Source organism: Macadamia integrifolia, chromosome 14, assembly GCF_013358625.1.
Source record: "Macadamia integrifolia cultivar HAES 741 chromosome 14, SCU_Mint_v3, whole genome shotgun sequence".
Lineage (NCBI taxonomy): Eukaryota > Viridiplantae > Streptophyta > Magnoliopsida > Proteales > Proteaceae > Macadamia > Macadamia integrifolia.
In genome coordinates this window covers 30,042,260-30,059,705 of record NC_056570.1, presented here as the reverse complement: position 1 = coordinate 30,059,705, position 17,446 = coordinate 30,042,260, and the positions used below count along the sequence as shown (strand labels likewise).

The 17,446-nt window shown below is 34.8% G+C and overlaps 1 protein-coding gene across 1 annotated transcript; it reads right to left on the bottom strand.

Annotated features, from left to right (window-relative positions):
• Positions 1-6,323: 6,323 nt before the first annotated feature.
• Positions 6,324-15,142, bottom strand: LOC122060513 (probable inactive purple acid phosphatase 27). The gene is made up of 12 exons (XM_042623618.1): positions 14,771-15,142; positions 14,587-14,674; positions 13,174-13,440; positions 12,959-13,067; positions 10,730-10,844; positions 10,428-10,560; positions 9,927-10,301; positions 9,766-9,833; positions 9,388-9,484; positions 9,044-9,232; positions 7,823-7,906; positions 6,324-6,549 (listed from the first exon to the last, which is right to left on the bottom strand). The coding sequence occupies exons 1-12, from the start codon at positions 15,136-15,138 to the stop codon at positions 6,493-6,495; spliced, it is 1,950 nt and encodes a 649-aa protein (XP_042479552.1). The 5' UTR covers positions 15,139-15,142; the 3' UTR covers positions 6,324-6,492.
• Positions 15,143-17,446: the final 2,304 nt, after the last annotated feature.

The window sequence follows — 17,446 nt, the reverse complement described above, 5'->3', positions numbered from 1 at the left end:
AAGGATTAGAATCTCCTCAGTTTTTAGTTAATTAATTATAATTTATTAGTTGTAATAATATTTAGTTATATTTTTAATATTTTTAATATTTTTTTGACACCGGATTTGATCCAAAATCTTATCTATGTATCATCATCTTTAAGGTAGGAGATGTGAACTCTTTTTATCTATTTCTTTAAGGGGGACATGTTTCCACGAGGGTGCGTGTCCTTGTGCTCAGACATATGAGCTACAAAATGACCACCGCACCTCTTCCGACTGATGCTTAAGTGCGCATTCTCATTGGTCGGGGCAATGGTGCAAGGGCCTCTCCTTGACAAAAAACTTGCTTCCTTCTTTATCTTTTTCTATAATGTACTATTTAGCTCGAATGATTCTAAGCTTCTAGGGAGAGTGTATATATCAAAATAAATAAATAAATAAATAAAATAAAATAAAATTTCTAGTTAGATTTAGTTAAGTCCTCAAATGGACAAAAAAATTGGTGTTAAACCTCAAATGGACACTGTAAATCGTCTAAATATAAGCTTTATCATGTCAAATTTTATGGTCCAACTCAACTACATTACTTACTTTATGAGACCTAAATATTTTTTTATTTTTTATTCCTATGGAAACTAAGAAGCTTTGTTTTCTTGGTACTTTAAGAAGGAAAGGATGCTACGTTTACATGATAATGGCAGAAAAGGGAAAAAAATTGATAGAATAGGTCAAGTGTTCTTTTCACTTGGTGTAAGAAGGTGAGTTGATGGCAACCTAATCAGAATCTGCCGGGACAAAAACCCCACTAACAGTGACTGTTACACATTGGTCGTTTGAAAGTCCAGAACCTGCAACTGAGTTGGAAAACTATCTTCAAATCAAGGAAGTCCTCTAAAGATCTTCTGTTCAATAGCTGAAAATCTGACATTGCAGTGTGACCATAATTCATGATTTTGAAGAACAAAGAAGAAGAAGAAGAAGAAGGAGAGGATGAAAAAAGTTAAGGTTGTTGTATAAATGTTCGTCATTTAAGCTCTTAATAGAGACTACATGACTTTAATATTGTTAAAATTAGTTTATAGTTTCCAAAGCATTGCTTGGCTTATCAATAAAGTTTGAACCTTTAGAGTCCTACTTCACCTGGGGGGACCAGGCATTGGGTTAAGAAAAATATTTTAATGGTGAATGGAAAATGTATTAAATACTTATCAATTAAAATAATTATTGATAAATGTCCCTTCTGCTAATATGCTTAACAAAGATGGTCAAGATTTCAACTCTCCGCAGTGTTCACTTGTCCAAAAAAAAAAAAAAAAAAAAATCAGCACAAACCCTTATGTTACTCTCTTGTCAAATATCATAACCGTAAACTCAATCGAATATCCGCATATTTGATTCTTCTCCTTGTATTTTTAGAGTTGACTTCTTTCTTATGAATTATTAATAATAATTACTATGTTTTAGACAAGACTTGATCCGAAGTATTTTCTACGTATCATCAGCTTTTAAGGTAAGAATTAAAAAGCGTCGACTCTTTTTGTATCATTTTTTGATTTCTCTCCTTTAGTAGGGCATTTGTTTGTTGGTCTGCACCATTTAGCTGGTATGATTATAGCAGGATTTCTTTGGGGAAAAAAAAAAAAAAGGATTTATTACTGTCGGAAACCAATAAAACTGGAATTCTTAAGTTCATTCACAAAAGGATTATATTTTAAAAGAGAGAAAGAATCCTATCAATCAAGCGGGGCCAATGGAAGGATGTGTGGGGGTATTTTTAACATGTGAGACAGGGGTAGCTTAGTCTTTCATCCTTGCCTATGTCTAGGCATAGGCAACACCATACTATCAGTAGTTCTTTTTCCCATTTTAAAAATACAATATATATATATATATATATATATATAATAATGAAATAAATAAAATCCTACCAATACTAAAGGTGGCGCCATGACCAACCTGATTTTGAGACACATGGGTGAGAAACCCATGAATGTCTTATATTTGGCGACTTGAACTTTTCACCAATTGAGAGGCTATGAAACAAATATTGAGCACGGAATTTGTTTCTCATAACTTTGAGAAGATGCTCTTCCAAAAATATGGTAAACAAACACCAAGGCAGTAGCGATGTGTATTTTGACACCATGGAATTCCACAAGTCGTCCACCAGATGTAGGCTCTAGGCAACGGATTAGAAGGGGATAATGAGCTAGCTATACCAATGGATTGAACATAAAGATCCGTTAAAGCATGCTAATTGGTATTTCAAATCAATTGAAGTAGCGGTTGCATATAAGGGTGTTAATTGGTTTGATTTCAGTGTGTATAATGTGGTTCAATTTGGTTTACATTCATTTGGCTGAAACGAAAATTGAACTGTTTACTAAACGATTACACTTTTTGAAACCAGAACCATTTAATAAATAGTTCCGATTTCACTGTTTAAACATTGAGTTGTGGTTTAATCCATACGGTTTCTAAACGGTTAGCAATCGGTTTGCTGGTTTATTCGTATGCCCATTGAAATTTGTCTTTGCTAATAAAAACTTCAATCTAACATCAAATTCAATGAGCAATGAGGCAATGAAGGGGAAAAATATTGAACGGTCCTTTCTTCTTCCTTAAATTAAACTCATATTGTTTTGTTTACATGAAACTCGTTATTTTAGTAAGTCATATATGATTTAAACGGGTCGATTTTAATGGTGTAAACAGTTTGATTTTTACGGTGTTAATTTGATTTGAAACCGTGGATTAAACATTTAAAGCCAAACCAAACCATTTAATTAACCGGTCTGAAAATTGAAACCAGAACCGAACATTTACCAAAAGGCTTCACGGTTTTGAAATAAATGCTCAATTCAATTTTGATAAATGATTTCGATTTCATACTGACATCCTTAATTGTATATACCTAGACTGCAAAAGAAAGGTAGAACCATTTTAACAGAATGATCCAAGACTTCTTCAGTCCACCGGTCTACACCCAAGTCTAAAGAAATGAAAATTTACCCCATAAAGTTGAAGAAAAGAAGCCAAAGATTGTTGTAGCGAGAAAGATCACTTTGAAAACTAGTGTCCTGATAAGACCAAGCTTTAGTTTTTGTTGAGAGGTTGTTGGCAAAGATGGAGAAAGATGACGTAGAGATTTATGAACTTGTCCCTCCTTATGTGATTTTGTTGATGAGGTTGAAGCCAATTCAGCTAGTCTCACTCCCTTTTCTAATGGATCAGTAGAGAAGAATACCCTTTTTCAACAAAGGGTGCTTTATTGCATGATGGGAATTCTATGCTGGTGCGTATAATTATTGACATAAGAGTAGACAACTTCATCTCTGTAGACTTAGTTTGGGCAATTAACCTCCCATATAAATATTTTTCTCAAGAAAATATATGTGCGAGGTTTTGGGCCTAATACTATATAGAGGCCAATCCAATTGTATGAGTTATTCTACAGTTTGGGTTACCTAGTGTTTTTTTTAGTAGAAATGTTTCGTACCTAGTCAGTCCTTAGCAAAGGTTGACATTCAATATTATGGTGTATGAAACAACATCAAGGTGAAAATAAGGAGGGTGGACGTTCTTGATATGCCACACGGATTGATAGATATGCTTCTACCACAACAATTCTCCTCCCTCAACTATGAGTTGGCCAATTTTCTCCACTTAAGGAGTTACTAGTCAAATGTCCTCCCAAGATATGTGCCACATCAGCATCGAGACACTATAAGGGAATCTTGGGCTCACAACTATACTAAGCAGTTGCAAGGCTAGATTGACCTAATTAATCTAGAAAGAAGTGAAAAACTAGGTCCAAACTTGGTTGTGGGTCAATAGCAGGGATGTAAATGGATTAGATTATGATCAGATGTGATTGGATCTAGCTATTTCCTGATCAGATTTGGATACCTCTAAATAGATATGGATGTTGGTCGAATTCGGATTTCCGACTATCCGTTTTATTCTTTGACTTATGTAACCCCGAACCTTCCTCCCCCCTAATGAATACAATTTTCTCTTAATCCATCTTCCTAAGTTGTCTTAGCTCTTTCCTCATTCTCTTGATCCTGTTTAAACTTCAAGAACTCTCAAAATTATTAATTGATATCTAATCAGATCAGATAATTATTTTTCAGAAAATTTAGATTTGGATCTAGATGCCCTTTGGCCAGATACAAATACCCTTAAACAGATTCGAATGTGAATTCGAATTCAGATTTCAACTATCCATTTATATCCCTAATCAATAGTGATTTGATTACTTGATTAAGAGTTTTTTTTGTCTTCTATTATTTATATTAAGCAAAAGGTTGTGTGCACGGTCATGCATGGTGCACGACCATGCACACAGTCGTCCGATGGAATTGAAAGAGGTGCATAGTAGGCCCTGAGTTTAATCCAACGGATTTGTGCATGCACCCGCACGTACAAAACCCTACCCTTTATGTTGTTAGCACTTAGCACTCCTTGGGTTGTGTCATGGAGTTGAGTTTGGTTCAAACTCTACCTCCAAAATAAGTATCTATCAGCTAGATCAGATTGGTATTGGTTGATCCAATACCCGAGAACTAAATCCCTAATATGTAATCACCCATTGAGACATACAATCTGGAATTAATGAGAAAGAAGGCTTGTTTTCTATGTTGCTTTGGCATATTCTTGTTGGCCATCGGTAGTGCTTTCTTTCTCCTCCTTACCCTGATTCGACTCTGTTTCTCCTTTATTAGGTTTGATTCCATTGTCCCCCCTCCTTAATGCCTCCACCAGTATTCTTCTTTGATCCTTATTACATTCCTTTTCTTTTTTCTTTAATTTATTCTAATTATTTTCCTGGTATTCTGGTTATTATCCCCCTTTTTCCCTGCTGCTGCCATATCTTTGGATTGAATATGAATCGATAGAACTACCTTAGGGATACTCACATTGGATTAATTTATCACCCAAAATCACCCCTATTGTTCAGTAGCATACCTGCAACTAGACCGGTTCTACGTTTATTGATTCAGTAGCTCTAAGGGTTGGGAACCTCTACCTCAAATTATTTTTGTTTGGATTTGTTATAGCAAACAACAACAAATACGAAAATAAACAAGCACAGATCCGCACAATATAGAGATTTAATAAGGTTCACACACTGATGTGGTGTGCTACATCTTCGGGCAAAGAAGAAGATGCTTCACTATGTAGGAGAGAGATTACACCCAAACTGTGGCGACAAAACTTGCTTTGAAGCCCTAGCTCGAAAACCCCCCAAGTTACAATTGTTAGCTCAAAAAGACGATAGTACATTATATACTCCACCAAGTCTCGGGTCGATCCATCGGGTTGAACTATACCACTGCTTCCATCACAAATCTCAGAAAAAATCCATTTGATTCACCACTAAAATATGTCGGAGTGAATCATTCTTCAAAACGAATCAAGAATTCGAGATAAACTTAATATGATTGATTACCAATTGAGAGAGATAACTCACCTGAAAGGCTGAAACCATTTCAGGTTGTACCGGAGGTTAGGGAACTCATTAAGGGAGAAGAAGACACATTAATATTTACATGTAAGGTCTCTATCTCTCTCTCTTCTGAATTTTGTTCCTTCTTAGCTCCTTTATGAAATCCCAATTTGGTCGTTTATATGTTACTGTAACATCTACTATATCCTAGGTTCTTTCTGCCTTACCCAATGAGGTCCCAAATAATTCTGAATATTTAACAAAACTTTTACTACTACAATTTGAATTTGAGTTCTTTTTCAAGAGTGCAGCCATTAAGATGGAAATTTGAAATTTTGGAACCCAAGATTTCATCAATTTCCCTTATATTTTCAGTCTATATTTTGTGGGAAATAGAGTTGCAAGTAATTTTATTAAGTCAATCCTACTTGGTTTATAATTTTTTTTCTTATCTAGTAAATCCAAGTAATTATCCTTTTTATTAATTTTTTTGAAAGATTGGATCTATAAATGTTAAGGCTCGCTTCATTGAAAGCTTAAGGGGAATGTTAACGCAAGGACCCATTCAGATAGGAGATCCACGAGGGGCTGGCAAGGGACCCATGGCCATACTTAATACTAATTGCTTTTATTTGACAAAAAGGTGAGAGGTAGGAGAGTTGAACCAATGGCATTCTGGACTCAAGCTAGAACCCAACTCCCTAGCTTCTTGCCACAACTAAGCTAAAAGCTCATCCCATGCTTGTGATATTTTGGTATATATTTGTCTGAAAGATCAAATGGGCAGCAAATCTAGCTGGTTAGGCTATGAGAGTTATAGAATGTTGCCCTTGATCATAGTCAAAATGAAAACTGCAGTATCCAAAGATACACATCAAGAAAATGAATGTGGTTTACAATAGATTTTAATTGAAACTATAAATTTATAAATTTTATTTGCAGCATGACACTAAATGTATCACTACCAAAATAAAAGACAATAAATGTATCACCTCTTTCCCCCTCACTCTCACACACACATACACATGCACATACACATGCACATAAGCCCAATATTCTCAGTTTTTGATGATGCGGAAGCGATCCTCAACCTTCATGGTGTTTGTACTGACAAACTAAAGATGTCAAGATAAAAAGAATCAAGTAAGTTTATTTTGAGAAGGAAAAAGAGAGAGAAACATGGATTCGGCTCTTTTCCAATTATTAGGTAAGCCCAAGGACTCATCCAAGGGTAGAGAGGGCCCAAACACGCAATCCAGGTCCAGCCACCCTAATTTGATTCCTTTGGCCATCCAATTAAATTAGAGAGGATCCTTTTTTCGAGAGACTATGGTTAAGTTTAAGTTTGCCATAAGTTTATTTTCTCATCTTATGATACTTTGTAGCCTTCTTCTATCAGGTGTTATTTTCAAGGATAAAATGATAGTATTTGAGTGGGTTTGAATTGAGAGGTATGTTCGTTATTTTTTCTCTGATTTCAAGGATAGATATCACCCCTTATATTCTTATTTTATCTTTATTTTGAGATAAATTAAATTATTTTCATAGGGTTACCAGGCATTTGGAGCTCTAGGGTTAAAAAAGTAGAGCTATGCATACAGGAAAAAGTAATTGACCTGGCTCATGAAAGTTCATTATATTGTTCAAAAAAAAGAAAAAAAAATCAATCAATTTTATCTCTATTGGTAGCAAAATATTTCACTTCTATTGATCCAAACCGTCCAATTGTGGAGCCCATAAAAAATGGTGTGGTCTGAAATAGGTCAAACTTCTAATTACTATAGTTGGGAGGTAATTTGGTTAAATAGTTAGAAAATTTATCTGAAAATATGTTCCATATATGGTCAATATTAACTGGCTAATTAACTTACCGCTGCGATCTCAATTGCATGATGAATGTGGACTGAACATTGACCAAACTTATTGCAGGATCTTAACTGAAAAGTTAGGATTGCCCCATCCCCCATTGCCTCATCCCCCAATGAAAGACTCAAATCCCTCCCTTTTGGATGCTTCTGGGTGTGTTTTCATTAATCTTTTGGCTGGCACAAAGGCCATGCTCTCAGACAGAAACACTCTTACCTGTAAAATTTAGTTAAGAATTTCATTGCGACAATAGTTCTACTTCTTTTCACCTCTTCTCTATCAACGTTTATTTTTGTTCTTAATAGTTGTTTCTCTGGCATATGAGGTGGGTGCTTTAGTTTGTAGTTTCATGTAGAATTTTGTGTTTTGAAAGGGTCTTTAGTCAGGGTGATGGACTTGGCATGGGGCCTATAATTTCTTACTTGATTATTTGTTAATGAATTTCTGAATTCTCCTCTACCAATAAAAGTAAAAGGAAAACAAAAAGTTTAATCGGTTAAAGTCTGGTTTCATTATACTAACCTCAGCACCTAAATCTTGCACTGTTGCATGGAATCTTACATATCCAAATTCAGAAATCCTAACTAAGCTCCAACTAGCAGTACCCTGTCCAAAGAAAACAACAAATGATGATCAATACTAGTATGAAGGGAAGCCAATAAGTTGCATGTTCAATGGGTTTTGATGACCTGAACTTCACTGAAGAATGGGAGGACAATAGGTATGGTGGTTGTTATTTAAGGGCAAGTTATAATGTTATTTAAATAAGTATAAGAAGAATGAAAATATGATATTGGTATATTAGTAAGGGAAGTAATAAGAAATAGAAAATAGTAGCCTAAACTAATCAAAGCCCCAGTAAGTTTTTTTTCACTAAAAGATCAAATTGTATCAAGAAGGAAAAAGGGAAAAACAGGAACAAGAATACACAAGAGATTACAATGGACAACCAAAACAAAGAAATAGATAGAAAAGAAAGGGGAAACCCCCCACCTTTGGCGTAACCATCAGCAGGGTCCCTCTCACTTAACAAACTCAATCAACCCAAAATACGATATCTCGGTCTACCTGGGCATCTACCGAGAGGTCATTCTGAATTGTAAGGGACAAAATCAGTCTTGATGGCAAAGGTTCATTTTTTGCAGCCAAATTTGTGAAATAATCCGCAATTGGATTAACTTCTCTATAGCAATGCAAGAGTTTTCACCTAATGGAAGAAAGATATACATTGGCATAATTCCAGTCTTGTCGAACACACCAAGGGATAGAACCACCATACACCACCACTGTCACTGCTGCAGAATCACATTCAATCCAGAGAGACTGAATACCCAGATATTTTGCAGCCACTATGCCATTCACTAATGCCATGAACTCAGCTTCATAATTGGTTCTATGGCCAAGAAAATTTCCAAAGGCAGAGATTACCCTAGCTTTGAAATCCCTAATGATCCCTCCCTCCCCGTTCGACATGGGTTACCAAACCAACAACTATCCGTGTTCAATTTGAACCAAAGTGAGATAGAAGAAACCCTAAATACTTCCATCACCACTAGGGCTTTCCTAAGAGGAATAGGAATTCCCAGCTTTCTTGAAATCAAAGCCCCAATAAGTTATGCATAACCAACCCAATAATCTACCACTGGCTTAGTCCATCTGTGTAGGTATAAATAAAAGGAGCATACCCGCCAATCACTAGAAAAAGAAACCACCAAAGAAAGAAGATGATACTCATTTACTTACATTAGTTGGGAACGGTTCCAGTGTGAATCCTGCCATACCAATAACTGCATGAACTGGAGCACTGTAATTTGTATTATTATATGTATCAATCCCATTTGCATCTTTTTTAGGCATGGCCTTACAGTTCTTTTGATAAACGGCACATGTTCTTTCATAGTTATGGACATGGCCCCAGAGAACTAGATCCACCTGATTCATGATCACAAATGTATCATATTCTAAATAAACAATGTAGATTTAAAGGTAGAAATTGATATGGTATAAAATTTTCTTTTTCAACCCTTGATCTCATTATTTTTTTAAAGAAACATTATCTTGTTGCATAGGATGCATTTAACTCTTACCTTGTAGTTCATTAGTAAAGGCTCTACAGCTGATACAAAATCTGGATCTACACTTGCAAGTATTCCAGCTTTTTTGGAAGAATACATTGGTCTGTGTCTGCGTGAAGAAATGTTTCAAGAAATAATATTATTTTATAACTTATTCATCCTTCTTGAGATGGATGATGCTAAAAATTTCGTCTAAAACCTATATCTCACAAGATTCATGTAGGCGACCACATGTATAAATCATATATAGCCTAGTAAAAAATGAAAAATAAGCTACTAATATATTTCTTCCATGCAATAAATAATCAATTTTGTCCAAAAAAATTGTAGCATTGATTGAACAATTAGGGGAAAAAATTGGAGCTGGGTAATGTTTTTGGTCATCCTCACCCTGTGAAAATTAACCAAGGAGTCCTTGATCGGTTAACCGAACCCATGTCCATTTCCATCCATTTGTACTGTAACAGATTTTATTTTTGTTAGAGTATGATCAAAAAAGCAGATTTTAAGGATTCCTTAAAACATGATGGATTAGAGATCAGTTTAATTACCTGTTCTGAGTTTGAGCTCCAATTATGCTCTGTAGAAATGACAGTGAAATGAACTGGCCCTTGTTCTATGGAGTACCATGGCTTGTCCTTAGCAATAGTAGGCATAGGAAAATAGGTCTCATAAGCTACTCCACATTCTCCACCTGAGTCCGGAGTATTGTAGACTGATCCGGAGTCGATATAATCTCTCTCATGGTTGCCAATTGCAGTCATGTAGGAAACATGAGATGCTAGAGCACTAATTTGGTGAAGGAAGAAATCCCATTCTACTAAGAAGCCTGTTGCATAGCTGATGTCTCCAATGTGAAAAATGGAGTCTACATTGCCTGATGCAACTTCTTTGGCCATGGCATCTGTCACTGCTATTGATCCTGGCTGTTTATTTAAACAACACAAGTTCAAATAAGAATTTCATCCCCTTCTGCTTAAGATCTGGTCAATTTATTATATAAAGATGAGTTAAATCTTTGTAGCAGAGTTGAAAATTTTCGAGGTTATGACCTGAATGTAGTGCTCAACAGAGGCATCAAGGGGAGCCTTTCCCATGTCCCCAAATGAAATGAATCTGAGCTCAGCTGATCCTCCTGCAGGTGGTGTCGAAAATTTAATTTGATCACTCCAGCCGACTGAATCACTGCAATGAGACATTAAGGTATCTAATCTCAATGAAGATTTGACAGAATAAATTTTCAAAAGAAAAAAAAAAAAAAAAGGCACATTTCTAATTCATTAGGGAGATATCTTCATGGACTGCTAGATTTCTCTCTCTCTCTCTCTCATTGTTTTTTACTAATTACACTTACCTTCCATATCTATAGGAGTAACTTGTTGAAGGTTGAAGTCCGGTCATGAGAGCAGTATGAATGTAGCCAGGGTCATGCCATCCAAAATCTTTGGCCGGGCTTCGTATTTTGCTACCTATATACCAATTTTGAAAAAAAAGAAAAAAGAAAATATAAAACTGTATTATTTATAGTCTGCAATGACTTCCCCCACAACAAAATCAGGAAATATCAAAAATTACAACACCATCTGTTTCCTGAGCTATCGATTATTGTGGTATCTATAGAATGATGGAAAAAATTGGATTCAAATCCTCTCTAGCTGAGTGGTGGTTGGAGAGAGACCAGTGAGGAGAAAGATAGACACAAAATGGGAGAGGGAAAAAGAAACAGGTAAGAAAAAATAAGGGAGAAAAAATAAGAAACAAAAATCAGGAGAAAGAAAGACAGAAAACCGTGGCCGTGGCTGGTCCCTCTCCAGCCGTGAATCCAAAAAACCTTGGCTGCTACCCAAGTTCCTGCTACCAACCAGGAAATGGAATCCAAAGGGCAGTGGTGGAAATACCCTCCTAGGATTCCATTTTCCTGGTGGCTATTGAGGTAGCAATCAAGTTTCGTTTGGGTTACAATATGCATAATTAATTGATTAGATCGAACGAGTTAATTATTTGTAGTTTTACTGGTTTTCGAAGAATCCAATATTAATGCATCAAGAAGCTAACAGAAAAAATATCAAGAAGATAAATCAGATGATTAAAACTAATCAGATAAAATACCATATTTATTTGGGAAAATATTGAGGGATCCTTGATAGAGCATTACCTAATCAGTTGGAGGAAGAAAGTGTTGTAAGGCTTATTTATCTAAGAAATGAAACTAGATGAAGTAGTTGGCATTGTGCTATCAATTGAATTTTAATTGAAAACACAGCTCTTGAGGGGCCAGGTTCACAATAGTATACGGTGTGGAGTGTCAGGTTGGTCAGATAATTTGACCAATTTTGAACCCTAATTGCCTGTCATATGTGTGAATTAGATGAAATCTCTGATAAGGAAAACTTTGCTTGAAAATGGCAATAAGGAAGCTTATGTGGTCATCTTGAATGTGTTTCTATTTCCATATGTACATTAGAAACTTAAGAAGGCTAAAAAACGAAACAGCAGGAAAATCTCTTGTTTCCCAATCTGTTTAATTGGTTATAGACTTGGGTAAGAAGCAAATAGAAGAATCTTACCGAAATCCAAATCTGGAAGATACCATTTTATAACTAGTTTCTCAATCTGTTTATGGTGATAATCAAAGCAAATTGATGCTAAACATTTTATAACTAGTTTTTTCTTTGATGCCATTTATACGGTTAGTCAATGATTCACACAGTTCTTGGTATTTTTTCAGAGTTAAAAACTAAAAAAAATTATGAGAGTTGGAGGAATATTGGAACTTTGTTTCCTTGTTTTATTTATTTAGTAATTATTTTGTTTGGGTATGATAACAATAATAACGCAAAATTTATGAGCACAGTCGTGCATGCACACACAACCCTTAGATGGGCTTGAGGGAGGTGTATTGTAGACCTCATCCCCCATCCAACGAATTCATACATACTCGTGCATGGTGCACGATCGTGCACAAAACCCTTTCCTAATGATAATAAGGGAGAAGTTCCGTGCACGACCGTGCACATAGCTGCTGTAAGGGATACAAAGGAGACACCAAAAACCCTTATCCCTCATCTTCTCTTTTTTTTTTTCTTTCTAGGTCATTGACTACCTAGCAGTCATCAAAAGCCTATAGAGCGGGGGCCATAGGTAGAGGGGGGAGTTAGGGGGTAAAGTGGGACGGACGAAGGTTAGAACACGAGACTTTCTGGGTCATATGCCAGCTGGCAGCACCTTTGAGCTACAAGATCTCGTCTCTCTATTTTTTGTATTATTATTATTATTATTATTATTATTATTATTATTATTATTATTATTTTTATTATTATTATTATTATTATTATTATTATTATTATTATTATTTTAAGTTATTCTAACTCTTATGTTTCTTTCTTGTAATGAAAATCTCCTCTACCAAAATAAGAAAGAACAATGAGTTATTAATGGAAGCCTTCCCTCAAAATTTTACTCCTTAGAGGACAAGGCTAGAATTGAAGGAGGTAAAATGTAGAGGAGGAAAAATAATTATTGCCAAAAAAATAGAAAAAAAAAAGTGAATAAAAGAAGAATGGAAAAAAGATTAAGGACTCACTGCACATATCATTTTGTGTAAAAGTAGTAACTGCTGATGTTTGTGAATTTCCATTCCCAAATTGAACTTGTTGAGGATTTTGGTCTCCACTCACCCATGTTAATCTCATCTGCCACAAGATAAAAACACAAACAATATCATCTAATAATTAGTTCACAGTCACATCATATAGATGTAAATAATCAAGTTTATGAGATCAAGAAAACCCAAATTACCAATTGTCCAGTTGAATCCACGCTTGAGAGATGGCCATACAAAGGGGTATTTGGATTAGCAAAGTTCACAGGGTCTGTTCTTTTTAAAATGCAAGGAGTATCAAATCCCCCAGCGAAGAACACAAACTCTATATCAGTTCTGATGTTAACGACATGAAATGTTAATGAAGCATTGCATGTTTTCACTACACATACGCCAGCAATGTGCTTCTGGCATACGCTCGTTTTGCAACCAAGATAATTTGGATCTTTGCTCACGTATTGAGCCTGTAGTTCAAAAGAATATCCATCAGTTTCATCTAATTAAATTAATTACAATTCATGTGTGGAAATTTCATCTATTTATTCTTCATCCTATATTTTGTTTCTATATAATATCAAATAATGTCTAATTAAAAGTTTGCCATATATTTGCCTTTCCAAAAAAATAAAAAAAATAAAAAATAAAAAAATAAAGAAAAAATAAATAAATAAAAAGACATTTCATAACTAGCATTAAAAATATGCAATATATTTGCTTATCCAAAAAAGAAAAAAAAAGTGCAATTGTAGCATTTAAATAATAAGAAAAAATGAAAGGTGGAAAAGAGAGAGAGAGAGAGAACATATAAGAGCTGAGATTTGAAGGGATGTTGTGGTGGCCAGACTCCACAATGGCAGAGGGAGAAGTAATAAACTTGAAAATTTTGGTATTCATTCAAGAAGCTCGAGTCGAATTTCTAACATACACCATTAATCTAAATATGGAATATTAATTTGTCAAATCACCAGTCCATGTGATAAAAAAGAAGTACTTAGGAAAGTGTTGATGAGATGTTCTTTTAAGGGAACATGAAGAGATATGAATGATAGAAAAAGACATTACAACCATTAGGGAAAAAAAATTGGTAAGAAATATTTTAGGAGCAAAAAGAAATTGAGCTATTGATTCCTACGTAAGCCATCTAATATGAACCCAAATTTTGTGGACAAATGGACCAAAGGTCCATTCCTTACATATCAAATTCCATTTCGAATTGAGTCTTCCAAATGACAAAATAAAGCTTTGAAAAAAAAAAATCTAATATGTACAATACTTGTTGAGTAACATAGGTTTAAAAAAAATCTAATATGTACAATATAGGCTTCCATGGATACAAATGGGGGGCAATTTGTTAAAGTTTGAGTATGAAATTAGTGTGTAGCTAACTTAGACCAAGCCTCCATATCCAATGGACAAAATAGCCACATCATCTCTCCACATGGCACAATGAGGATGGACCTACAATTTTTTTTTTCCTTTGTATTTAAGAAAAATACAAATAAGGGTATAATCAAGTTTTTTTAAAAAACAAAAAGAAAATCTGACTGGATGTTAATAGAAAATGGAAGAATAGCAGGGAAAAAAAAGAAGAAAAAATCAGGGTTTGTTACCTTTACAGGATAATGGCAGAGAAGAGGAAGGCTACTAGTATCTCCAGTCTGAAGGTACATTGCCTCATTCAGAGGACAATCTGTGACACTGCGCACACAGCCAAGAACCCTAAATATTAAACCCCAAAACAAAATCCCAAAGGGAAAAGATGATTAAAATAAGTCTAATTTTCATTTCACTTACTTGGAGTAAGAAGGTGAGATCATGGCAACCCAATCAGAAGATGCAGGTACCAAAACCCCACTAACAGTGACAGTTACATACTGATCATTCGAAAGTCCGGACCCTGCTGCAACTGAACTGATATTGATTTGAAGATATTTATTTGGATCACCACAACTCAATAAAGATCTTCTGTTCAGTACCCGAAAATCTGATATTCCACTGTAACCATCAAATTCCACCATAGAACTGTTAATCCGAAAATATGAAGAAGAAGAAGAAGATGGCGAAGATAAGGATGACAGAGTTCTTGCTGATGATGACCCAAACATGAAAAGAAATAAGAACAATAAAGAAGCGAAATTCCAAGATAGAAGAGAATTATTCATGGTTTTGAAAGAAGAAGACATTGGAAGATGGAAAATGTTAAGGTTGTTATTTATAGATATATAAAGGTTAGTTTTTTTTTGAGTCCCTTAAAAAATGGCATGATTCTTGCGTTTGGTAAGGAACAACGTTTTGTGTTATAATCAGAATGTTTCATTTCTGTGTTAGGAAACTGATTTTTATCTAAAAATGGTGTTTTTTCTATGTGCGTTACATACCATACACACCATACAGGAAGTGGTTGACTGGTTAGTAGTGGTAAAAGTGGTAGGAGTGTTGCAGTTATAACTAAGGAGTTATAGACAGTTCCAATCTCATATATGGCCCCATTTAATAGTTTAATAGAATGGAAAGGATAATAATTGTTTTCCCTTGCAAATTCTCTATTGAGAATAGAGGCTCAGACTACCTCCAAATTAAGCCAATTAAATCCCTATTTTCTCTCCTTCATATTGTCTTTACTTTTTTCAAGATAGCAAAGAGAGTTAAAACCGTGCACATACCATTTGTAAACTTGTTTCAGAAACGATTTCATAAATAGACAATAAGACCAAATAAAACTGTGAACTAAACTGTTCCAATGATCTCGGTAACTTCAGTTCCATCCCAAAGGACAGTGGCTATTCAGCTGCGATCACATTCAGAATCTCAAGTGCTTTGTTCTTAAAAATATTTGAGTCTAATAAAACGAGAGGTGATGATAATTTCTTGTAAGACATATAAAGATGATGATTACCAAATGCAACCAAATTGTCATGGATATTGATACACATATTCACAATTAATACATAGTTTATAGTTTTCAAAGCCTTGTTTTGTTCATCAAACTAAAAATTTAAGTAACGGGTATCTTCTCTAACTAACAGTAACTGTTACACATTGGTTGAAAGTCAAGAACCTCCAACACTCTGTTAATGCTCTAAGGTGCAATAGTGGAAAGCTGCCATTGTATATTTGAGAGAAGGTTCTTTGAGTAAACTGGGTAAAATACACAAGAAAAATCATGACGATTGATATACAAGGGACGTTGAGGAGAGAGATAGAGATAGAGAACGCTGCCATATCCTACGGCACCATTTGCTCAGAGAACTAATTTTCTCCTACTTTAATTCATTTTTACTATATTTTTAGGATTGTACGATCTAATTGTTCATCAATTTTTGAGAACTAGATAAACTGCCATGTGGCATTCAAGTTGTTGAAGCATCATAACAGCATAGTGATTGTTGTCCAGTACATTAATGAGGTTTTTTCCAACTTCACAAAAAATAACCTCACAAGTTGGTCTTTACCGTACCAAATGGGATCCTAGGCATAGGAATAGAAGGGGGGAAAATGACATATTTTTTGAATAAATGTTTTTTATATGGTCAACCTAAAAAGCTTACTTAGTCAGCCTTTATAAATCTGCAATGTGGTAGATGAAATGAGGTCAAATTTTTGTAGACAAGTAGACTAGTAGACTCTTGTTCACATTTTAAATTTCAATGAGTTTGTCAAGTGATTAAATAGAATTTTGAAAATCTACGAGCATGAGAGAAGAATAAAAGAGGAATGCATGCCAATACTTATGAGGATATTTGGTTGAATTAGACTTTGAAATTATGGCGAAGTCGCCAATATATATAAACCGCTTGCTCTCTATCTAACACTTAGATGGATAGAAAGATCCCATTATTGGACAATATTTATATTTGTAGGGGAAACCAAGTAGGGAACAACATAATCCAGTATCAAGCTACAGTATAACTTCAAAGGGGATAGAGTCCCACATTTGCTGATATGTTCTTGACCTCTTAGACCATCGTCCTAATTTCCTTTCCATTCAATCGTGAAAGATAATTGCTTGGAAGGTGGGAATCCAATCATGATAGATATTTAAACTACTTTGAGCATGTACCTGGGGCATTCAATATAAATTCATTGTTTGTAATGATTGGCTATTGAGTGGATGTTCAGTAGGAGTTCACATATTTTGCAACAAACAGTGAGGTGCGATGAGCATCGGACAGCTAAGAGCATCTAAGTACGCACCCCAAAGAATTTTCAATCACCCGATGCTTACTGCACTAATACAGCGGTTGCAAACGATTTTCACACACTCAGTAAAGGAGGTTATAACTTGTAGTGGGTGGGTGTTCAATATAAGCCCATCTTCTATCCTTCTTTCCTTTACTTTTTTGTTCTTTTTTTTTTTTTTTTTTTTTTTTCTTTACTGTTTTCTCTGGTTCTTTCTTCTTTTTTTCATCTCTTTTCTTTACTTCTTACCTTTTCTTTTTCTATAATATATATATATATATATATATAACA

Excerpts from the sequence above, each read along its gene's own strand:
- LOC122060513 (XM_042623618.1), bottom strand. The coding sequence starts at position 15,138 with ATGAATAATTCTCTTCTATCTTGGAATTTCGCTTCTTTATTGTTCTTA. Across the intron at positions 9,834-9,926 it reads GGAGCTCAAACTCAGAACAG|TACAAATGGATGGAAATGGA; the intron begins GTAATTAAACTG and ends AATCTGTTACAG. Across the intron at positions 9,233-9,387 it reads CTTTACTAATGAACTACAAG|GTGGATCTAGTTCTCTGGGG; the intron begins GTAAGAGTTAAA and ends ATCATGAATCAG.